This window comes from Pongo pygmaeus, chromosome X (genome assembly GCF_028885625.2).
Source record: "Pongo pygmaeus isolate AG05252 chromosome X, NHGRI_mPonPyg2-v2.0_pri, whole genome shotgun sequence".
Classification (NCBI taxonomy): domain Eukaryota; kingdom Metazoa; phylum Chordata; class Mammalia; order Primates; family Hominidae; genus Pongo; species Pongo pygmaeus.
The window spans coordinates 79,605,388-79,631,633 of NC_072396.2; the positions used below are offsets into that span (position 1 = coordinate 79,605,388).

Below are 26,246 nucleotides of genomic sequence, written 5' to 3' on the forward strand. Positions count from 1 at the left end.
ACTACTGGGTACACAACGAAATGAAGGCAGAAATAAAGATGTTCTTTGAAACCAACGAGAACCAAGACACAACATACCAGAATCTCTGGGATACATTCAAAGCAGTGTGTAGAGGGAAATTTATAGCACTAAATGCCTACAAGAGAAAGCAGGAAAGATCTAAAATTGACACCCTAACATCACAATTAAAAGAACTAGAGAAGCAAGAGCAAACACATTCAAAAGCTAGCAGAAGGCAAGAAATAACTAAGATCAGAGCAGAACTGAAGGAAATAGAGATGCAAAAAACCCTTCAAAAAATCAATGAATCCAGGAGCTGGTTTTTTGAAAAGATCAACAAAATTGATAGACAGCTAGCAAGACTAATAAAGAAGAAAAGAGAGAAGAATCAAATAGACGCAATAAAAAATGATAAAGGGGATATCACCACCAATCCCACAGAAATACAAACTACCATCAGAGAATACTATAAACACCTCTATGCAAATAAACTAGAAAATCTAGAAGAAATGGATAAATTCCTCAACACATACCCCCTCCCAAGACTAAACCAGGAAGAAGTTGAATCTCTGAATAGACCAATAACAGGCTCTGAAATTGTGGCAATAATTAATAGCTTACTAACCAAAAACAGTCCAGGACCGGATGGATTCACAGCTGAATTCTACCTGAGGTACAAGGAGGAGCTGGTACCATTCCTTCTGAAACTATTCCAATCAATAGAAAAAGAGGGAATCCTCCCTAACTCATTTTATGAGGCCAGCATCATCCTGATACCAAAGCCTGGCAGAGACACAACCAAAAAAGAGAATTTTAGAACAATATCCCTGATGAACATCAAGGCAAAATCCTCAATAAAATACTGGCAAAGCGAATCCAGCAGCACATCAAAAAGCTTATCCCCCATGATCAAGTGGGCTTCATCCCTGGGATGCAAGGATGGTTCAACATACACAAATCAATAAATGTAATCCAGCATATAAACAGAACCAAAGACAAAAACCACATGATTATCTCAATAGATGCAGAAAAGGCCTTTGACAAAATTCAACAACCCTTCATGCTAAAAACTCTCAAGAAATTAGGTATTGATGGGACGTATCTCAAAAAAATAAGAGCTATCTATGACAAACCCACAGCCAATATCATACTGAATGGGCAAAAACTGGAAGCATTCCCTTTGAAAACTGGCACAAGACAGGGATGCCCTCTCTCACCACTCCTATTCAACACAGTGTTGGAAGTTCTGGCCAGGGCAATCAGGCAGGAGAAGGAAATAAAGGGTATTCAATTAGGAAAAGAGGAACTCAAATTGTCCCTGTTTGCAGATGACAATATTGTATATCTAGAAAACCCCATCGTCTCAGCCCAAAATCTCCTTAAGCTGATAGGCAACTTCAGCAAAGTCTCAGGATACAAAATCAATGTACAAAAACCACAAGCATTCTTATACACCAATAACAGACAGAGATCCAAATCATGAGTGAACTCCCATTCACAATTGCTTCAAAGAGAATAAAATACCTAGGAATCCAACTTACAAGGGATGTGAAGGACCTCTTCCAGGAGAACTACAAACCACTGCTCAATGAAATAAAAGAGGATACAAACAAATGGAAGAATATTCCATGCTCATGGGTAGAAAGAATCAATATCATGAAAATGGCCATCCTTCCCAAGGTAATTTAGAGATTCAATGCCATTCCCATCAAGCTACCAATGACTTTCTTCACAGAATTGGAAAAAACTACTTTAAAGTTCATATGGAACCAGAAAAGATCTGCATTGCCAAGTCAATCCTAAGCCAAAAGAACAAAGCTGGAGGCATCATGCTACCTGACTTCAAACTATACTACAAGGCTACAGTAACCAAAACAGCATGGTACTGGTACCAAAACAGAGATATAGACCAATGGAACGAACAGAGCCCTCAGAAATAATGCTGCATATCTACAACCATCTGATCTTTGACAAACCTGAGAAAAACAAGAAATGGGGTAAGGATTCCCTATTTAATAAATGGTGCTGGGAAAACTGGCTAGCCATATGTAGAAAGCTGAAACTGGATCCCTTCCTTACACCTTATACAAAAATTAATTCAAGATGGATTGAAGACTTAAATGGTAGACCTAAAACCATAAAAACCCTAGAAGAAAACCTAGGCAATACCATTCAGGGCATAGGCACGGGTAAGGACTTCATGTCTAAAACACCAAAAGCTATAGCAACAAAAGCCAAAATTGACAAATGGGATCTAAATAAAGAGCTTCTGCACAGCAAAAGAAACTACCATCAGAGTGAACAGGCAACCTACAGAATGGGAGAAAATTTTTGCAATCTACTCATCTGACAAAGGGCTAATATCCAGACTCTACAATGAACTCAAACAAATTTACAAGAAAAAAAACAAACAACCCCATCAAAAAGTGGGTGAAGGATATGAACTGACACTTCTCAAAAGAAGACATTTATGCAGCCAAAAGACACATGAAAAAATGCTCATCATCACTGGCCATCAGAGAAATGCGAATCAAAACCACAATGAGAACACATGGACACAGGAAGGGAAACATCACACACCAGGGCCTGTTGTGGGGTGGGGGGAGGGGGGAGGGATAGCATTAAGAGGTATAACTAATGTTAAATGACGAGTTAATGGGTGCAGCACACCAACATGGCACATGTATACATGTGTAACTAACCTGCACATTGTGCACATGTACCCTAGAACTTAAAGTGTAATTAAAAAAAAAAAAAAAGAAAAAAAAAAAGAAACAACCTGGAGAACAATGGTTCCCCCAGTGGTCAAAAGTAGTACCTGTAGCCCTGATTATATGACATAACTACACTACACTGAAATTTACAACAAATGAGGAGACCACCAACAGAGATGTTGTGACCTCTGTTGTTGTACATACTTACACTAAACACAACCTATTACCAGTTTTCATAAACATGAGAGCCCAGAAATTGCCACCTATAACAGAGGAACACCCATATGGTACTTTCACCTTACACTTGTTCCTCATAGAAAACCAGACCCTAGCCACTTTCTCCTCGCTGTGGACCACTAACTCTGGAATCATCCTCAGTCTGCATTCACTCATCTCTTCGAATAAGTTGAGCAAACTATCCACAACTATTTGGAGATAGAAGTGCCCTTATCTGTCATCCATGTACTTTGCTCCACTAAAGGCACTGTGAAACAAACCTGGAACTACTCCCAACACCCAGAAGGTGGAACTAATCTCCATGGACTGGGTAACACCATTTTGGTGATATCCAGGGAACAACCAGATCTCGTACTTCTGGTTGGAGATAACCTCTAATTTTACTCCACTTTTGCTGTGCTGTCCTTGCTTAAGAAGTTACTACCCTCACCAGTGTTGGCTACACATCAACTGGTGGATCACCCTATCTCTGATAATCTATACCCTACTGCTGACAAGGTATGTTTGGAAACAACATGCCACAGGTTCATCACAGGGAGACACACAACATGGGTCAGTTTGGGAACAATGGGAACCACACCATTAACTATTTAGGTTGTACAATCCTACTAACATAACCACAGACATCATCTCTGAAGTTACCACTCCCCATCTTTTCTCTGCTACTCTTAGCAGCACTCAGTATGGCTAAGCCAGACTCTACGATACCACTTGTGACTCATATAAATGCTTTCTAAGCCCTATGGGCCATCATTTTCTTCAAATTAGACAAAACCCACTATTATTAACTACTGCCATTGAGTAAATAGAGCAATGGGCCACGACCTTTTGAGTTCCATTTAAGGAAAGCCCAGAGACAGTATGTACCAGTATTATAACCAAGATACTTGTGATTTATGTAATCAAATTAAAAATGCTGTATTTCAAAGACAATAACAACAAACACTAAAGGATTGCCAAAATAAAATCATAATTTGTAATAATCCCTGGGATGATGATAAATGTAAACAATATAAGTCCTTACAACTATTGGTGTCTTTTTAAATTAATTATGATGTTCTTGCTCCCCTCTAGTACAAACCCCATTTATTGAGACTCTGTGTACAACTTATTAATAAATAGCCTTTGCTTTCCACATTTGGATGGTTTTTGTTATTCCAACAGTATATTATTTGGGATACCCCAGAAAAATAACATTGGGCAGAAATTTTTCCCAAATATTTCTCAAGCCTTTATTCATGGCAATTTTGGTATTTTTTAAATATTTGCAAAATTTCTAATAAATATAAGCAAGTAGTTGTCGATTTGGGTAGAGAAACTCCAATTTAGAGAGCAGTTAGAGTTCTTCATGGGATCAAATATGTTTTTAGTAGGAAGTGTCTTTGCTGTAACCCTCAAGAGCTATGAAAATATTGTACTAAGTGGCCAGGGGCATCTTACTATGGACTTCCTCTCTGGTGGCCAATTAATTTAAACAAGTAAAGCCATGTTTACTATGTAATATTACCTGGGCCAAGGCACATCCGATAAATCAGGGACTACAATCAGCTTAACAATTCTTCCATATTCTTCTTACAATACCAACTGCAAGTTTTACGTAACACTCAATGGAAGCTGGCTCTACAACAATTGCAAGACTGGCTGTCCATGGTAAACAATCATAGCTCTTGAGGGTTACAGCAAAGACAATTCCTACTAAGAACATATTTGATTCCATGGAGAACTCTAACTGCTCTCTGCATGGTAGTTTCTCTACCCAAATCGACAACTACTTGCTTGTATTTATTAGAAATTTTGCAGGGTCTACCAAAACTGCCATTAATAAAGTTTTGGGAAATATTTGAGGAAAATTTATGACCAATGTTACTTTTCTGGAGTATCCCAAATAGTATACTGTGGGAATAAGAAAGACCACCCAAATATGAAAAGCAAAGGCTATTCAGAGCTTGCTATAGTAAGGGAGTCAACTATTGTCATTTGTGTTTTGGCAGAGACTCAATGATGAGCAGAACAGTGAGAAAGTTTGTAGCGGGAAAAAAAAAAAGGCTACAACTACACACTGAATAGAGATTATTGGCATGGGGAAGATATAGGCAGGCTAACTAGAAGTGGATCATCCTATGTGATTAGTTAGAGGTGCATACTTGGCTTTCTCTGGTTGGATCTAAGTTGGATGCAGAGACAAGAATTAAGAAGGTAGTCAGTTATTAATCAAGTCCTGGCCATTTTGGGCTGATTTGTTATAGAAATTATTGTTTATTTCCTTGGATTGTTGCTAAAGATAAAAATTTGACATCCTACAAGTCTGACTTATAGCAGGCTAATGCTCTGGGGTGCTTACTGTAGTTAAGTGGGTTGGTTTCCTAGGCAAGTTGTTGAAGGCTGCAGGTCACTGTTCTACTTTTTACATATGGTCCAACCATTGTCCATTTGTACATTCAATCTTTCAATATACATCCCACCATACAGGAGATAGGAACAATAACGAGAAGCCTGATATCAAAGCTAACCTGGGAAGAAACTTATTGGTGACATCACATTACCACCTCTGAAGAGGTCACCCTTGAGGCTATTCGAGCTATACAAATGGACTCCCTAGAAAAGTTTCCCTGGAATAAAAATGATGGAACAGGTGGCCTCCCACTAAAATTAGAACAACATCATCATAAACAGGGAAATAAATAGGTCAAATTTATAATATGATTGATGGTTATTTTTGAAATAATTTGGCCTACCTTTGAGGATCACATATGTGAGTACTCCACAGTTCAGAATCAAATTTGGTGCATGTATAAATTAATAACTTTTTAAAAACTGCCAAGAGTTACTGTGAAGCTTACTCTAGATCCATGCAAATATTCTGATGCTATTTACTACTGGCAATCACCCAGAAACTCAAGGAAGGCACACCAATCCAAATAAGGAGGAACATTCATTTGCCTAAACCTGCAGATATCTTAAGTCACAGCAACACATATAATGACAAATTTAACTGCATGCTGGACTTGCTTCTGCCAATCTGATTCTAGCATTATGGACAGCCAGGAACATGTAGCAAAAGGGTTATAATGTCACTCTACTGAGTGAATAATTGAACAAATTAAAATCTGCTCCTTTTTCTAATCGATTCCCCTGGCTTTCCTCCATTATGTGGGCTATTGGCTATTGGCTATTCAAGGGTTTTGAAATCCTTGTTTGTGCCTTTATAGGATTCTGTCTCCTTTATTTCTGGCAAGAAACTCAGGCACTGCAAAATAACATACAATTTTAATTAGAAGATAACATTGGGCCAGCGGATGGACTGTTATATGCATGAGCCAAAGATAGCCTCTATATATTGATTCTGTCAGTACCAAACTCAATTTTTTACACATCAATTGTTTTAAATATAGACCAATAAGTAGATTGTTAGCCATTTAGAGGCTGCCTTCTTTTCATGTCCCTGTGAAACTACAATCATCTGCTAGCTATAGGTAGGATAAACTCCAGGAGATAAAAACCCTAACCTACTGCTGCCCTTCAGAGATCTCTGACCCAGCAACTCCCTGTATTGCTGCTGAGAGACATCACATACATGTATAAGCCATCTCTTTGATTCCCCTCCCTCTCTCCAGTTAGCTTGTCCTCTCATTTTCTAGGTTGTCACTTCCCACCAGCCTCTGGAAGATCTCAGACTTTGATGAACCCCATGCCCTTGCAAACCTGTCAAAGAGTTGACCAAATGAAACTCGTATGCTTATACACTGTTTGTGGGAATGTAAAATAGTAATAATAAACACTATATATAGTTCAACCACTATAGAAAGCAGTTTGGAGATTTCTCAAAGAACATAAAACACAACTACCATTCAATTCAGTAATCACATTATCGGGCATATATCCAGAAGAAAAGAAATCATTCAACCAAAAAGACACATACACTCAGTTGTTTGCAGCCTTATTAACAAGAGCAATGACATGGAGTCAACTTAGGTGTCTATCATTGATATTTGCTAAAGAAAATGTGGTACATATATACCATGGAATACAACACAGCCATAAAAACTAATGAAATAATGTCCTTTGCAGCAACATGGATGCAGCTGGAGGCCATTATCCTAAGCGAATTTACACAGAAACAGAAAACCAAATACCACATGTTCTCATTTATAAGTTGGAGCTAAACATTGGGTACTCATCAACATAAAGATGGCAAAAACAGACACTGGAGGACTATTAGAAGGGGGAAGAAGAGAGGTGGGCATGGGTTGAAAAACTGTTGAGTATTATGCTCACTACCTGGGTGATGAGATCATTTGTTTTCCAAACCTCAGCATCATGCGATATACCCGTGTAACAAACCTGCGTATGTATCCCCAGAATCTAAAATAAAAGTTGAAATTCTAAAACAGACAAACAACAAAAACTCATTGTGTGTTACTGAAAACTTGTGGTAGTATATTTTTTTCTTGATCAGTCCCCAAATCTCTTGCACTCACTTGTTTCCTATATTTTAATTCTACATATAAATTACACAAAACATATTATTATTATTGTTTTACATTGTCAATATGTCTGTTTACCCACATATTTATCCTTTCTATTACTGTTCGCTTCTTGCATCTCTTCAGTTTCAGATGAGAACCTTTCAGTATTTCCTCAGTGTGGGTGTACTGGTGATCAATTTACTCAGCACTGATTTCCGGACATGTATTTATTTTGCCTTCATTTTTGATGTACTATTTCAGTAAGTTCAGAATTCCAAACTATCAGCTTACAAATCATTAAATTCCTTAAGTGACAAAGTTGTATACAATGTAAGACTCACCTCTTTGCACTTCCCTTTTTTCTGAGATCATTACTCTTGAAGTCCTCATTGCCTTTATAGGTTTCTGATGCTGTATTGGTAGCCTTTGTTGCCATAAAAGGGTTTCTTTACCTAAATTTCTGGGTTTTTTTCTTCCACAGGGCTGCTGCAATCAACTATACATTATTAGAAATAGAATTCTTTGATATCATTATAATGACTTACTGGTATTCCATTTTTAGTACCATAATTTCTTCAAATACTCTTTAGTTATTTAAAATTCATTTAGTTTTCAGCTCTGTTATACTAGAACTAATTATATAATAAAAGTTATTTTAGCTAAATATTTGCACATATATCTTATTATTTCTTTAGAATATATTTCTAGAGGTAAAAATGTTTAGTTTATAGGTTTGAACAACTTCAAGGTCTTTAAAAATCACTGTACCCTAGGTTAGGAATATCTGTTGCTGAAGCTTAGAAATATCTTAGGTTTTTTTGTGCCTCCCATTCTGAATAGGCCCCGGGCATAAAAACTGCATTGGACTTCACAGAGCCGGAACTGGTTTTGCATATAAGGGATTGCTTCTCCAATTGGAGACAGAGATGGTGACACATTGTGACTGCAGCCAGTTATTTCCCCTTTCCTAAAGACGTATATAAAAAAAGTATTGGAACCAACCCAAATGCCCATCAATGACAGACTGGATAAAGAAAATATGGCACATATACACCATGGAATACTATGCGATAAAAAAGGATGAGTTCATGTCTTTTGCAGGGGCATGGATGAAGCTGGAAACCATCATTCTCAGAAAATTAACACAAGAACAGGAAACCAAACACCACATGTTCTCACTCATAAGTGGGAATTGAACAATTACAACACATGGACACAGGGAGGGGAACATCACACACCAGGGCCTGTCAAGGGGTGGGGAGATAGGGGAGGGATAGCATTAGGAGAAATACCTAATGTAGATGATGGGTTGATGGGTGCAGCAAACCACCATGGCACGTGTGTACCTATGTAACAAATCTGCACATTCTGCACATGTACCCCAAAACTTAAAGTATAAAAAAAGAAAAAAAGACAAAAGTATACTCCCAGATTTTTGAGAAGATATAAAGAAAGACAACATATAATAAATGTTTGCAGCAAGATATAAACATGTCAATAGAGGGTCCATAGTGGTAAGCTGAATTGTAGTGGTTGTGTGAGTGTCAGAAAGTTAGTGTTTTCCCTCTATCTCTCTTCCTCTCTCTCTCTCCCCTACTTCTAAAAACAGCCTGCCTGTGCTCTTCAGTGTTTTCTTTCTTACTCACTGCTGCCGTGCTACTCTCAGTTGGAATGATTTTCTCATCCTTGTCCTTTTGGTAAATATCTACCCACTCATCTTTATAAACATCTCCTCTTTTATGAAGCCTTTTCTGCATCTACAGGTAGAACTGACCCTGCCCTCCCCTGCATTCTTTACAAACTTCTAGAAAATTTGGCTTCACTTTTTCTTTGACTCCCATTTTTACATCGGGTGCTCCTTGATGACAAAGAGATTAACTGTAACTTCTGGATAGATGACCAGTGTTTGTTGAGTGAATGAATAAAGGGATCAGGGTTGGATCTGCTCAAAAGTGCTAGAGTAATAGAGCAAAACAGAGCAGGTAACACATCCCTTAACACTCGGTATCTCAACTGACTTTCACAAAAGCTCTATTAAATGAGCAGGTGATTGTGGAGTGACAATCACCTTGAAAATTAAACAAATTTCAAGAGTTTTAGTGGCTTTCCCACTAAAGCCTGGGTGACTGGGAAAGTTTGGGCTGGGAATGTTGGGCTTTTCAAGCGTGTTCGAAGCTCCCTAATTGGTACTAAATTTCAGGCATTCAGACCCTCTAGGAAAGAGTTCTTTCTAGCTCACAACATTAGGGGAGGAGTTAGACACATAAATGGAGAAAGTGATAGAAGAGACATGGTCAGGGATGGGGGTTCTACCCTTCCAGAGACAATGCACATTTTCTTTGAAACAGCTTCGGGAAAACTGCAAATCTCAATGATATTTACCAATTTTGAGAATCTATTAAGTGCCTGGCACTCTGTGTAGAAGCCCTCCAATCGTACCCTAAATCTGAGAAGTATTTATTATTATTTCCATTTTTACTCCCTATGCATCTACTGTAAGCTCCTTGCTTCACCCTACCAAAATTTCCCTTCTGCTAGTGCTCTCCTTTTGTGCAGAACCACCGCATCCACTTTCTCAAGCCCAGGGGAGGGGCGGGGCGGGGCGATTTCGCCTTGCCGCAGAGCCAGTCTGCGCCTGCGCGGACTGCGGCAGAGGGCGGGGTGTGAGAAGCGGAGTACACAGACTAGCGTTCACTGCTGGCCAGTGCCTGCCTTTTTCACCACCTCTAATTTCAGCTTTAGCAGTTGCTTGGAACTTTGGTTCTGGCAGCAGCAGCAACATCATTACCGCTAGCGGCAGTTTTGTGCCGAGGCACCTACACACCTCCGGTCCTCTCTGACAGATCGCGGGCCTGTCGGTGTCTGCTCCTACACGCCGGTCGGCAGGACCATGTCTCTGGTAAGCCAGAATTCGCGCCGCCGCCGCCGCCGCGTTGCAAAGGCTACTGCGCACAACAGCAGCTGGGGCGAAATGCAGGCCCCTAATGCCCCCGGTCTCCCCGCTGATGTGCCAGGCTCAGACGTCCCCCAGGGTCCCAGCGATTCCCAGATCCTCCAGGGCCTCTGTGCCTCTGAGGGCCCAAGCACCTCCGTTCTGCCCACCTCCGCTGAGGGCCCAAGCACCTTTGTGCCGCCCACCATCTCTGAGGCCTCAAGCGCCTCCGGGCAGCCCACCATCTCTGAGGGACCTAGCACCTCCGTGCTGCCCACCCCTGGTGAGGGCCTAAGCACCTCCGAGCCTCCCACCATCTCTAAGGGGCTGTGCACCTCTGTGACGCTTGCCGCCTCTGAGGGCCGGAACACCTCCAGGCCGCCCACTTCCTCTGAGGAACCGAGCACCTCCGTGCCGCCCACCGCCTCTGAGGTACCGAGCACCTCCCTGCCGCCCACCCCTGGTAAGGGAACGAGCACCTCCGTGCCGCCCACAGCCTATGAGGGACCAAGCACCTCCGTGGTGCCCACCCCTGATGAGGGACCGAGCACCTCCGTGCCGCCCACCCCTGGTGAGGGACCAGGCACCTCCGTGCCGCTCACCGCCACTGAGGGCCTGAGCACCTCCGTGCCGGCCACTCCTGATGAGGGACCGAGCACCTCCGTGCCGCCCACCGCCACTGAGGGCCTGAGCACACCCGTGCCACCCACCCGTGATGAGGGACCGAGCACCTCCGTGCCGGCCACTCCTGGTGAGGGACCGAGCACCTCCGTGCTGCCCGCCGCCTCTGACGGACAAAGCATCTCCTTGGTGCCCACCCCCGGTAAGGGATCAAGCACCTCCGTGCCACCCACCGCCACCGAGGGCCTGAGCACCTCCGTGCAGCCCACTGCTGGTGAGGGACCGAGCACCTCCGTGCCGCCCACCCCTGGTGGGGGACTGAGCACCTCTGTGCCTCCCACCGCCACTGAGGACTTGAGCACCTCCGTGCCTCCCACTCCCGGTGAGGGACCAAGCACTTCCGTACTGCCAACCCCCGGTGAGGGACTGAGCACCTCTGTGCCGCCCACCGCCTCTGATGGATCGGACACCTCCGTGCCACCCACTCCTGGTGAGGGCCCAAGCACCTTAGTGCAGCCCACCGCCCCTGACGGACCGGGAAGCTCCGTGCTGCCCAACCCTGGTGAGGGCCCGAGCACATTGTTTAGCTCTAGTGCTTCTGTGGACCGGAACCCCTCCAAGTGTTCCCTTGTTTTGCCAAGCCCTAGGGTAACCAAGGCCTCCGTGGACTCAGACTCTGAGGGTCCTAAGGGTGCAGAAGGCCCTATAGAATTCGAGGTCCTGAGAGACTGTGAGAGCCCCAACTCCATTAGTATTATGGGCCTCAATACTTCCCGGGTTGCAATTACCTTGAAGCCCCAGGACCCTATGGAACAGAATGTAGCTGAGCTGTTGCAGTTCCTGCTGGTGAAGGATCAGAGCAAGTACCCTATCCGGGAGTCTGAAATGCGGGAATATATTGTTAAAGAATATCGCAACCAGTTTCCTGAGATACTCAGGCGAGCAGCAGCCCACCTGGAGTGCATTTTTAGGTTTGAATTGAGAGAACTTGACCCTGAGGCACACACCTACATTCTGTTAAACAAACTGGGACCTGTGCCCTTTGATGGGTTAGAAGAGAGCCCAAATGGGCCAAAGATGGGCCTCCTGATGATGATTCTAGGCCAAATATTCCTGAATGGCAACCAAGCCAAGGAGGCTGAGATTTGGGAAATGCTCTGGAGGATGGGGGTGCAGCGGGAAAGGAGGCTTTCCATTTTTGGGAACCCAAAGAGACTTCTGTCTGTGGAGTTTGTATGGCAGCGTTACTTAGACTACAGGCCAGTAACTGACTGTAAACCAGTGGAGTATGAGTTTTTCTGGGGCCCAAGATCCCACCTAGAAACCACCAAGATGAAAATTCTGAAGTTCATGGCTAAAATATATAACAAAGATCCTATGGATTGGCCAGAGAAATACAACGAAGCTCTGGAAGAAGATGCTGCCAGAGCCTTTGCTGAGGGTTGGCAGGCTCTCCCTCACTTTAGGAGGCCCTTTTTTGAGGAAGCTGCTGCAGAGGTAGCATCCCCTGATTCAGAGGTTTCCAGCTATTCCTCAAAATATGCCCCACATTCATGGCCTGAGTCAAGATTGGAGAGCAAGGCAAGGAAGTTGGTGCAGTTATTTCTGCTTATGGATTCAACTAAGCTGCCTATACCAAAGAAAGGAATTCTGTACTACATTGGCCGAGAGTGCAGCAAAGTGTTCCCTGACCTCCTGAATCGTGCTGCCCGCACCCTGAACCATGTCTATGGGACAGAACTAGTGGTACTTGATCCCAGGAATCACTCCTATACCCTGTACAACCGAAGGGAGATGGAAGAAACTGAGGAGATCGTAGACAGTCCAAACAGGCCTGGCAACAACTTTTTAATGCAGGTCCTAAGCTTCATCTTTATAATGGGCAACCATGCCAGGGAGTCTGCAGTCTGGGCCTTTCTGCGGGGCTTAGGGGTTCAAGCTGGGAGAAAGCATGTGATTACCTGCAGATACTTGAGTCAGCGCTATATAGACAGTTTACGGGTTCCTGACAGTGATCCAGTGCAATATGAGTTTGTATGGGGTCCTAGAGCCCGTTTGGAAACCTCTAAGATGAAAGCCTTGAGATATGTGGCCAGAATCCACAGAAAGGAACCACAGGACTGGCCACAGCAGTACAGGGAGGCAATGGAAGATGAGGCCAATAGAGCTGATGTTGGGCACAGGCAAATCTTTGTTCACAACTTCAGGTAGAGGAATGCATGGCAGTCAGAGGGGCCTTGCAAGGAGGGGCCTTTGAGCCTCAGTTCTCATGTATTGGGGGGTGGGGGCGGGTACATACTGTATTTGGTATTTGTGTTCCAGTTATATTTATGTCTTGTCATATTTAGTTCTTGTGTGGTGTCTGGAAATGTTTCAGCTGTTTTAATATATTGTCTGATTGGGTAAATGTGATTGACCACTTGCTGTCTCTGTTGTATTTTGGTATGAGTTTTGATAGCTCTATAAAATGTTTTGGAAATCTTTCCATCTTGTTGCATTATCTAGAAGAGAATATATAGCATATAGCTATAGATATAGGCTTTTCCTTGAAAGCTTGAAAAAAATTCGCCAGTAAAATAATCTAGCTTAAAGTGGTAAACTAACAAACAAATATAACAACAACTGAAAAAGCACTCTAAATTGTGGCTGGCTTCCCTTTCTGTCCGCTATTGTATGAAGAATACTGATGTTTACCTGTATTTGCTTTGCTGTACTAAAATGTAATGAAAAATAAAAGATTAATAAATGAAACATAATGCTAATACACTGACTTATTCAACTGCTTTCATACAATGAGCACAGTGGTGTGCCTTAGTTATAGAAGTATAAAAGTTTACAAGATATAGTACCTGCCCAAGAATTCAGAGACTGGATAGGGTACAGGGGGAGGTCATTTAAATCACCAATTTATTATGTTGTACTATGTGCTACAATAGAATAATAGAGAGTGCTATGGTAGTTAAAAAGAGGCACACCTGACCAATTCCTGGGGTGTTCAGGGTGGTCCTTAAGGAAGATGTTGGGTATGTTGGGTGGAGACAAGATGGGGTCCTTTTTTTTTTTTGAGACAGAGTCTCGCTCTGTTGCCCAGGCTAGTGTGCAGTGGCATGATCTCGGCTCACTGCAACCTCTGCCTCCTGGGTTCAAGCAATTCTCCTGCCTCAGCCTCCAGAGTAGCTGGGACTACAGGCACGTGCCATCACACCCAGATAATTTTTGTATTTTTAGTAGAGACAGGGTTTCACTATTTTGGCCAGGCTGGTCTCAAACTCCTGACCTCGTGATCTGTCCACCTCAGCCTCCCAAAGTGCTGAGATTACAGGCGTGAGCCACCGTGCCCAGCCAAGATGGGGTCCTTAATACAATCATGAATTAAACTGATTCTAGGCTGGATTTCAGTCTTCATGTGTGCTGGTAGGAAAAAAAGTCAAAGATGTAAGGCCAGAGAGCAGGAGATATTGTGTCGTCAATGGTTTCAATAAGATGTATGAGCCAGCTTTCTCTAAGTTATGCTGTGGGTTTTTAAAAAATATCCAAATCTCAGAGGCTTACAACAACAAAATTTTGGGCTCATTTTACATCCCTTTCATGGGCTGTCTGTGATTCTGTTTATATTGTCTTCCTTTAGGTAACCAGGTTAAAGGAGTAAATCATATATGGGACACCTGTTCTTGTGGCAGAAGTAAAAGAGCCATAGTGGAACCATGTGATAGTTTTCAAAGCCTATGCTCATGTATGGTATATTATAGTCGTAATCCATTGGCAAAAGCAAGTCACATGGGCAAGCTTGATGTCAATGAGATGGGAAGTATACTTCTACAGGGAAGAACATATAGGAATGGGACCAGTAGAGAGGAAGAACATATATTTTTGAATAAAAAATTAGTCTACCATATAAGAATTTGGCTTTAGTTGTGAGTGAGATGGAAAACTATTTAAGGCTTTTGATCTGAGCGATGGCAGGAAACCACTTAGTTTTGACAGGATTCTTTTGGCTCTCGTATTGAAAAACTAAAGGGGGTGGTGAGGGCAGAAACTCTAATTTTAGCATAGTAGTTTGTTCTTAATGTACCTATGAAAAGAGGTGTTATTTTCTGAACAAAATCAAATTTAAAGAAATTGAAGTCAGAAAGCCTGTTATCTTTTAAAAAACACCTTGGAAATCAAACTCCATGGTATCAAGGTTAAAAGGCATTAGAACATAGTGGTAAGAGCATGTAGTCTAGAGTCAAAGTGCCTGGGTACAAACCCTGGCTCTCTCTCATACTAGAGATGAGAACTCAGGCAAGTTACTTAACCCCTTTGTGCCTCCATTTTTTCATCTGTAAAATGGGCATAGTAATTTTGCCTATGCCATAATGTTGGGGATTAAATGTGTTAACATGTAAAACACAAGAGCACTTGACATGTAGTTAGCAATATATAAGTGGCATTGTTGCATGTTGATTTTTTCCAGGAATGAGACTGTGAGTGATTTCCTTGCAGACATTTTACTGGAGAGTTGTTTTGGGTTCGACAGCTGTGGGGAGCAAGAGAAGCAGAATTGTGTAGAAGGAGAAGTCGAGCAGTGATTCAGTCACAGCAAATAAATTAACTGATTCCAAAGGGAGCTCTGGAGTTGGTGTGGTCCTGCAGAGTTGTCCCAAATTAGGAAAAAGAGGCCAAAGTTTTATCCCACCATACTCACCAGTCGTTGGATGCAAACTGCCTCCTAGTAAGGGGCTATGACTTTTTGAGAATCAGTTCTTTTCAGCTGAGAGTAATCCCTGAGAAAGATACTCAGCTGTAAACACAGCAGCTGTCATCACCGTCAAGAGCTGGAGGAATGAGTAATGTGATCCTGAAGAGTAGGGGCATCTGGGTGATAGATTACAGTCTCCACTACAGTTGTTGCTGTTTTTATTGGTTTCCTTCCCCTCCCCTCCTACTCTTTAATAATAATTCTTCCTCTTCTTCTTCTTTCTCTTCTTCATCATCCTCATCTCTTTCCCCTTTCCCCTTCCCACCTTCTCCTCCTTGTTATCATCACTATTACTATTGTTATAATCTAAAAGAATTACATATCTTCTTATATTATTACTACTATTGTTTTTTTAAAAAATCTGTAAAGATTACATATATTCTCATTGTTCTGCCTGGGATATAACACCCACATCACTGAATCATTTTACTCTTCGCACAACCTTCCTGAGAGAGAGGCTCTGATAACAGAGCTTCATTTACCTCTTAAGTTCTGTATTAGTTCTCTATTCTTTTCATGTTTCTTAGTAGACTTGTGTGTTATCCAGTTGTTTCCAGAAGATGTTACCTAAGCAAGTTTCTTTGTTGGTTGTTTGTCATTTAAATACTGCAAACTATTTTTCTCTCAGATACACTTGACCAACATGCACAAACATTCAGAATATCCCACTAAAGACAACCAAGGAAGAAAATATATTTTTTTCATGCATTTCTCTCAAAAGTAACCATTTTGGTCTCAGAAAATGTCTGATTAAATATCTTTGTTCAAATGCACCTGTTAGATTAGGATGCAAGCTTTTGTTTCAAGATTCCATGTGTTCAGTGGAGGGTCATGCTCTCATGATTACATGAATGTGTACTATTTTTTAAAAAGGGTCCTGTCATTCTGCATTAAGGTAATGATCATTGACTTGTGTCAAACCCTTGCAAAGACCTACAGTCAATGTGACTGACTAATTGCAGTACTCACCTGTGGTGGAATGCAAAAGCTTCTAAACTTCACAGGAAGAAGTCTCTTCTCTTTATGTAGAGAGAAATCATGGGTGGGACTCTGGTGATTGTCTTCACATTGTTATTCAATCTTGCCAATGAATGGTTCTGTAAGATTTCCCCTTTTGCCTAAGAAGTTATGTAGCCACTTAATCTAATCTAAGAAACTGCTAAAGTTCTCTAGGTTATCCACATATCTCAGATGATGACTCATCAAAATTGATTAAAAACGATTATTTCCCCAAAATTGAATTTGAGATACAGCCTTAAAAATTGGTAGATCGAACAGAAAGGATGATTATGGAAATTCACAACTGTGATCCTTTGTTGATAGAGAGGATAGCGGAAAAGCAGTCATTTTGAGATGAATGTGGGGTTTGATTGTTTTGTTTTGTTTGGTTTTTTGATGAGTGAGATAACTTTGCTCTGTCTTCCTGGATTAGAATATTTCAAGTAGTAACAGTGATAGAAATCAGGTAGGTAAATGGAAGTCATCATATTTTGATGAAAATTTGTGAGGCAGTAAAATACCCAGTTCTCAGATAATCATATAAAATGTAAAAACTACTTTAAAAGGCTAACAAGAAGAAAAACACAGTAGCTAAAGTATGAAAGGAAGGAAATTAGAAAATACCAAGTTTTTTTTTTCAGTGCATTTGCTAAAATTGAAAAAGAGTTATTGTTTCTACTGCTTTCTTTCTTGGAAATGTTATTATTAACATTCAATGTTTAACTGAAATTATCTTCTAAGTGTGCTCAGATTTAAAAGATTACTTTTGCTGGCAGAAATCAGAAGAATATCCTTTCCAGCAGAAGCCAAACTTCTTGAAAGAATGTTTATTCTTGATATCTCCTATTTCACTTCTACTATTTATTTCTGAACTCAACACAATTAGGTTTTTCTTACACCAATCAACTGCAGCTGCTTCTCTCAATGTGTACAGTGACCTATATAAAAATTGATAAATCCACTGATCTTTTCTCAGACATTATCTTCATTAGTGGATTTTGACATAGTTAATTTATTTTTTCCTCTTCAAAACATTTTGAACATGTGAGATACTCCTCTGGTTTTCCTCCTGCCTTTCTTCCTACTGCTTTCTCACCTCCTTTACAGGTTCCTCTCCTCCCAGAATTCTAAGAATGCTCCAGGATAAGTTCTTGAACTTATTCACTTTTTTTTCTGTTTATATGCTCTCCTTAATCTCACCCATTTATTTCCTATATTTAAAAAATATTTTATATGCTGGAGAGCCCAGAATTTGTAACTCAAGCCTCAGGGTATGTACCCCTATTGTGAATTCCTCTCACATTCAATTCTTTTCTCAGGTTTTCCACTTGGATGTCTAGTATGCACTAAATTCTAACATGCCCAAATCTGAGCTCCTGGTATTTATTTACAAACCTGTTCCTTCTACAGATTTTCTCAACTTAATCAATGGCCAGTTCATTCTTACAATTGCTCAGCATAAAAGGTTGGGCACATACTTGACTGTTTTTTTTTTTTCATTTTCTGGATATTAGAAAAAATTTAATATGTCAACAAATTCTGATGGCTCTGCTCCCAAAATAAGTTCAGAAACTAATATCATGTCAACTCCAGCATTACTACTATGATTGTATCTCACCTATATTATTGCAGTGGGGTTAGAATTTGTCCTTCTACTTCTGACCTAGTATATTTTATTCTTAGCACAGTAGCCAGAGGAACTCTGTAAGAATCCATTTAACTTGTAGGCGTGACTTATTTTTCTTATAGTATACACCTGAGCGATATTATCTAGCCTGCAATTTCTTTTCTAACTTTATCTCTTATTATGCTCTCTGCTACTGTTATACAATTTGTTTTTTGAGCAGGTCTGACAAGCTACTACCTCAGGGCTTTTAAACTTTCTGTTCTCATTGCTTGGAATGCCTCAAATAAATGCATGACTTATTCATGTCTTTTATGCTTTTGCTAAAAATACACCACTTAGTAAGTACACTCTATCCAAAATTAACTATATAACCTTCCTCCTTGCTTTACTTTTTCTAGCACATATCATTATCAATAATCTATTTTAAAGAATCAATTATTGCCTTTGCCTATATTTTGCAAGCTACTTCATTAACTTCTGCTAAGTATTATTTCCATCTTTCCACTTTATATGGTTTCACCTTGATTTTTTCTACCTTCTGTAGATTAAAGCTTGGATGACAGATTTTCAACCTATCTTTGTTTACAATATGTGCATTTAAAGATAGAAATTTCTTTCTCTCACTGCTTCTTGTACCATCCCATAAAATATTTTGTCTCTTTACTTATCCATCTTAACATTTATTCTCATGAATATAAACTACAAATATAAACTTATGTATGAATAAAAACACATAAAATTATCTATATATTACTTCTATATGATATATATATACATATATACACACACACACACAAGTATTTCAATGGGAAAATATACTCCTGATACTGAATTGCAAAGGCATCTGTTCTTTTTCACTGTTACATAATATTTGTACATACTTATGGGATGCATATGATATTTTGTTACATACATAGGATGTATAATGATCAAGTCAGGATATTTAGGATATCCATTACAACAATCATTTATTATTTCTATGTGTTGAGAACATTTCAAGTTCTCACATCTAGCTACATTGGAATATACAATATATTGTTGTTAATCACAGTCACCCTACTTTACTATTGAACATTAGAACTTCATCCTTTTATCCAAATGTATGTTTGTACCCATTAACCGACATCTGTTCACTCCCTCACACACACCCCCACATCTTTCCCAGCCTCTGTTAAATATCATTCTACTCTCTACCTCCATGAGATCACCTTTTAAAACTCCCACATGAGTACATGAGATATCTGTATTTCTGTGTCTGGCTTATTTCACTTAGCATAATGACCTTTATTTTCATCCAATTGCTACAAATGATATTTTTTAATTTTTTTATGGCCAAACAGCATTCCATTGTGCAAATATACATTTTTTTCATACATTCATCCATTGAAGGGCGCTTAGTTTTATTCCACACCATTGCTGTTGTGAATACTGCTGAAATAAACACGGAGGTGCAATAAACCTGAGTCCCTTTGATATATTTATTTCCTTTCCTTTGGATAAACACCTAGTAGTGAAATGGGTGGATCCTATGGCAGTTCTATTTTTAGTTGTGTTTTTTTTTTTTTTGAGAAATCTCCATACCATTTTTTATAATGGCTATACTAATTTACATTCCCAGAGTGTGTAAGAGTTCCATTTTCTCTGCATCTTCCCCAGCATCTGTTATTTTTTGTCTTTTTGATAATAGCAATTCCAACTGGGGGAAGGTGATATCTCACTGTGGTTTTCATATGCACCCCTTCATGATTAGTGATGTTGAGCATTTTTTACATACTGTTTGGCTATTTGCATGTATTTTTAAATAATGTCTATTCAGATCCTTTGCCCACTTTCCAATAGGATAGATTGTTTTTGATTTTGAGTTGTTTGAATTCCTTGTATATTCTGGACATTAGTCCCTTGTCAGATGAATATTTTGGAAATATTTTCTCCTATTCAACAGGTTATTTCTTCGCTTTGCTGATTGTTTCCTTTGCTGTGCAGAAGATTTTTAGCTTAATATTTTTCCAGTTGTCTATTTTTTATTTGGTTATCTGTGCTTTTGGGGTCTTAGCCATAAACTCTTTGCATAGAACAATATCCTAGTGGGTTTCTCCTATATATTCTTATAATAGTTTTATAGTTTTGAATCTTACATTTAAGTCTTCAGTTCATATTAATTTTTTATAAGGTAAGAGATCAGGGTCCTTTCATTCTGCTGCATATGAATATCCTATTTTTCCAGAACGGCTTATTGAAGAGGGTATACTTCCCTCTTCCTAAGGGGGAAGTATTGGGTACTCCTCTTAAAGTATATTCTTGGTGCCTTTGTCAAAAATCAGTTGGCTATAAACACATGGAATTATTTCTGGGTTATGTATACTCTTTCATTGGTCTATGTGTCTGCTTTAATCCTAATACCATGCTGATTTGGTTACTATAGACTTATAATATATTTTGAAGTCAGGTAGTGTGATGCCTTCAGCTTTGTTTTGTTCAGGGTTGCTTTGGTTATTCAGGCTCTTTCTTGGTTCTATACAAATTTTAGGATTTTTTTTCTATATTTGTAAGAAATGTCACTGGTATTTTGATAGGGATTGCATTAAATCTGTACATTCCTTTAGGTAGTATGGTAATCTTAACAATATCAATTCTTCTGATTTATGAGCATGGGGTGTTCTATATTTTGGATGTTTGTCTCCTCCATATCTCATGTTGAAATTTAATCCTCAGTATTGGAGATGGGCCTAATGGAAAGTGTTTTGATCATGAAGGTGGATCTCTTATGAATAGATTAATGGTCTCCCAGGAGAGGGAGTGTGAGTTTTCACCCTATTAGTTCCTGGGAGAGCTGGTTGTTAAAAAAAAACATGGCACCTTCCCCCTCTCTCATGCTTCCTTTCATGCCGTGTGATATCTACACAAGCCAGCTCTCCTTCTCTTTCCCCTTTCTCCATGAATGGAAGCATCTCAAGGCCCTCAGATGATGCAGATACTAGTGGCATGCTTCTTGTATAGCCTATAGAACCATGAGCCAAATAAATCTTTTCTCTTTTTAACTTACACAGACTCAGGTGTTTCTTTATGGAAACACAAACTAAAACAAGATGTCTTTCTATTTGCTTGTGTCCTTGTCAATTTCTTTCTTCAGTGTTTTGTAGTTTTCCCTGTAGAGATCTTTCACCTTCTTAGTTAAATTTATTCCTAGGAATTTTATTTTTTTATAGATTTTGTAAATTGGATGCTTTGCAATTTATTTTTCAGCTAGTTCATTACTGGTATGTAGAATAGCTACTGATTTTATATGTTGATTTTGTATTCTCCAACTTTATTGAACTTCCTTATCAGATCAGATCTAAGAGGTTTTTTTTTTGATGGAGGCTTTAGGTTTTGCTAAATATGAGATCATGTCATGTGCAAAGAGAGATTATTTGACTTCCTCTTTTTCAATTTGGATGCCTTTTATGTCTTTCCATAGCCTGATTGCTCTCACTAAGACTTCTAGTACTATGTTGAATAAGACTAGTGACAATGGGGTGGGCATCTTTGTCTAGTTTCAGTTCTTAGAGGAAAGGTCTTCAGCTTTTCCCTGTTCAGTATTATGTTAGCTGTGGGTTTGTCATATATAACCTTTATTATGTTAAGGTATGTTCATTCTATGCCTCATTTGTTTAGCACTTATTATCATGAAGAGATATTAAAATTCATCAAAGAACTTATCTGCATCTATTGAGATGATCATACATTTTTAATCCTTCATTCTGTTGATTTGATGCATCATGTTTATTGAGTTCTATATGTAGAACCATCCTTGCATCCCTGGGATAAATCCCACTTGTTTGTGATGTATTATCTTTTGCATGTGCTGTTGGAATCAGTTTGCTAGTATTTTTTTGAGAATTTTTGCATCTATGTTAATCAGGGATAGTGGCCTGTAGTTTTCTTTTTTTGTTGTGCTCTTGTTTGGTTTTGGTATTAGGGTAATGCTGGCTTTAAAGAACAAATTAGAAAGAATTTCCTCCCTTTTCTATTTTTGGAATGGTTTGGGAGAATTGGTTTTAGTTCTTCTTTAGAGGTTTGGTGGAATTTGGCAGCAAAGTCAAAAGGTCCTAGACATTTTTTTGTTGGGAGACTTTTTATTACTGATTCAGTCTCATTACTGATTATTGTCTGCTTAGTGTTTTTACTTCTTCCTGATTCAATCTTGGTAGATTGTATGGTTCCAGAAATTTATTTGTTTCCTCAAGGCTTTGTAGTTTCTTAGTGTATAGTTGTTCATGGTAACATCTGACAATCTTTTGTATTTCTGTGGTATCAGTTGTAATGACTTATTTTTTATTCTGATTTTATTGCATCTTTTTTCTTGGTTAGTCTAGCTAGTGGTTTATTGATTTTATCTTTTTAAATATCTACTTTTTATTTTGTTCTTTCTTTTTTTTAGTCCATTTCATTTAGCTCTGCACTGATTTTTCTTATGCATTTATTTCTACTAATTTTGTGTTTAGTTTGTTCTTAATTTATAGTTCTTGAGGTGGATTGTTAGATTGTTTATTTAAAAATCTTTCTTCTTTTTGATGTAGGCATTTATTGCTATAAAATTCCCCTCTTGGTACTGATTTTACTGTATCTCATAGGTTTTTGTATGCTATGTTTTCACTTTCATTTGTTTCAAGATTTTTTATCATTTCCTTCTTAATTTCTTCATTGACCCAATGGTTATTCAGGACCATGCTTAATTTCCATGTATTTATACAATTTCTAAAGTTTTTCTTGCTATTGATTTCTAGTTTTATTTCATTGTGATCTGAGAAAATACTTGATATGATTGCTATTTTTAAAAATTTGTTGACTTGTTTTGTAGTCTAACATATGGTCTATCCTGGAGAATGTTCCATGTGCTTATGAGAGGAATGTGTTTTCTGCAACTGTTGGACAAAATGTTCTGTAAATGTCTGTTAGGCATATTTGGTCTATTGTACAATGTAAATCCAATATTTCTTTGTTGCTTTTATGCCTAGATGATCTCTCTAATGCTAAGAGTGGGGTGTTGGTGTCCTCAGCTGTACTGTATCGGAGTCTGTCTCTCCTTTTAGATCTAATAATATTTGCTTTATATATCTGAGTGCTCTGGTGTTGGGTGCATATATATTTGTGATTGTTATATCTTCCTATTGAACTGATGTTTTTATCATTATATAGAGACTTTCTTTGTCTTTTTTTTACTGTTACTTACTTAGAGTCTATTTCATCTGACATAATTATAGCTTCTTCTACTTGTTTTTGTTTTCTGTTTGTATGAAAAATTTATTTATTTATTTTGTTCTATGTGTATTCTTAAAGGTGAAGTAAGTTTCTTGTAGGCATAATGTATTTGAGTGATATTTTCTTATCCCTTCAGCCAGTCTGTATCTTTTAAGTGGAAAATATAATCTGTTTACATTCAAGGTTACTATTCATATGTGAAGATTTATTCCTTTCCGTTTGTTGATTGTTTTCTGGTTGTTTTGTATATCCTTTTTTCCTTTCTTTCTCTCTTTTCGTTTCTTTATGGTTTGGTGGTTTTCTACAGTGGTAACATTTGAGTTCTTTCTGGTCCTCATTGGTGTGTCTGCTCTACCAGTTAGTTTTATCCTTTCTTCTGTCTTCATGAGGGTAGATAGCATCCTTTTGATTCTAGGTGTGGGACTTCTTAAGTAGTTCTTATAGGGCTGGTATTGTGTTGATGAATTCCCTCAGTTTTTAATTGTCCAGGAAAGTATGTCTTTTTTATTTATAAAGAATAACTTTGCTAGTTATGCTATTGTTAGTAGAGAGCTGTTTTCCTTTAAGCACTTTGAATATATCATCTCATTCTCTTCTGGCCTGCAAGATTTCTGTTGTAAAATTCACTATTATTCTGATAGAGGTTCCCTAACATGTGACTAGATGGTTTTCTCTTGCTGTTTAAAGAATTCTTTCATTTTCTTTGACTTTGGACAGTTTCACTATAATGTGCTGCAGGAGAAAAGCTTTTTGAATTGTATCTAGTTGGGGATCTCTGAACTTCATGTACCTGGATGTCTAAATTTCTTGCTAGACTTGAGAAGTTTCAGCTATTATGTCATTTAATAGGTTTTCATGCTTTAAACTTATCTACACCTTCTGGGACACCCCAAATTCAGATATTTGGTCACTTTCTGGTGTACCATATGTCTTGCAGGCTTTTTGTATTTCTTTTCTTCTTTTTTTGGTCAGACTGGATTATTTTGAAAGACCCATCTTCAAATTCTGAAATTCTTCTGCTTGATTTTGGCTATCTTTGAAGCTGTCCATTGTATTTTTTACTTCATTCATTGAATTCTTCAGTTCTGAGATTTATGTTTAGTGCATTATTTATGGTTCAATAGAACCAAACCATTCTTTTCTAATGATATCTATCTCTCTAGTGAATTTCTTATTTGTATTCTGAATTGCTTTTCTGATTTTTTTTGGTATTGGTTATCTGTTTTCTCTTGTATCTCAATGAGTTTATTTAGTATCATAATTTTGAATTCTCTTCAGGCAGTTAATAAATTTATTTTATGCTAAAATCTGTTATTGGACAATTATTGTATTCTGTTGGATGTATCATATTTCTTCACTTTTCATGTCCTTGTGTCCTTTAGTTGACATCTGCGTATTAGTTGTAGGGTACATAGTAGGTATATATGTATTTATGGGGTCCATGAGATGTTCTGATACAGGCATGCAATGCATAATAATCAGACCATAGAAAAAATATCCATCACCTCAAGCATGTATTCTTTGTGTTACAAACAATCCAATTATACTCTTTCAGCTATTTAAAAATGTACAATTAAATTATTATTTACTATAGTTACCCTATCGTGCTATCAAATACTAGGTATTATTCACTCTTTCCAACTAATTTTTTTGTACTCATTAGCCATCCCCACCCCCCTTCAGCCCCATGCTACCTGTCTTAGTGTCTAGTAACCATCCTTCTATCTCCATGAGTTCAGTTGTTTTGATTTTTAGATCCCACAAATAAGTGAGAACATGTGATGTCTTTCTTTCCATACCTGGCTAATTCCACTTAACATAATGACCTGCAGTTCCATCCATGTTGTTGCAAATGACAGGATCCCATTCTTTTTTTGTGACTGGATAATACTCCATTGTGTATAAATATCACATTTTGTTTATCCATTCATCTTTCGATGGATACTTAGGTTGCTTCCAAATCTTGGCTACTGTGAACAGTGCTGCAACAAAGATGAGAAGAGTCCAGATATCTTTTTGGTATACTGATTTTCTTTTTTTTTTATTTTTATTTTTTATTTTACTTTTATTATACTTTGAGTTTTAGGGTACATGTGCACAATGTGCAGGTTAGTTACATATGTATACATGTGACATGCTGGTGTGCTGCACCCATTAGCTCGCCATTTAGCATTAGGTATATCTCCTAATGCTATCTCTCCCCCCTCCCCCCACACCACAACAGTCCCCAGAGTGTGATGTTCCCCTTCCTGTGTCCATGTGTTCTCATTGTTCAATTCCCATCTATGAGTGAGAACATGTGGTGTTTGGTTTTTTGTCCTTGGGATAGTTTACTGAGAATGATGATTTCCAATTTCATCCATGTCCCTACAAAGGACATGAACTCATCATTTTTTATGGCTGCATGGTATTCCGTGGTGTATATGTGCCACATTTTCTTAATCCAGTCTATCATTGTTGGACATTTGGGTTGGTTCCAAGTCTTTGCTATTGTGAATAGCGCCGCAATAAACATACGTGTGCATGTGTCTTTATAGCAGCATGATTTATAATCCTTTGGGTATATACCCAGTAATGGGATGGTTGGGCCAAATGGTATTTCTAGTTCTAGATCCCTGAGGAATCGCCACACTGACTTCCACAATGGTTGAACTAGTTTACAGTCCCA

General features: G+C 38.8%; 1 protein-coding gene across 1 annotated transcript; it reads left to right on the top strand.

The window, feature by feature from the left end:
- Nucleotides 1–10,064: 10,064 nt before the first annotated feature.
- MAGEE1 (MAGE family member E1) lies at nucleotides 10,065–13,721 on the top strand. Its single transcript, XM_054473072.2, has one exon. It carries the CDS (start codon nucleotides 10,308–10,310, stop codon nucleotides 13,179–13,181), a length of 2,874 nt encoding a protein of 957 aa, XP_054329047.1. The 5' UTR covers nucleotides 10,065–10,307; the 3' UTR covers nucleotides 13,182–13,721.
- The last annotated feature ends 12,525 nt before the right edge of the window (nucleotides 13,722–26,246 follow it).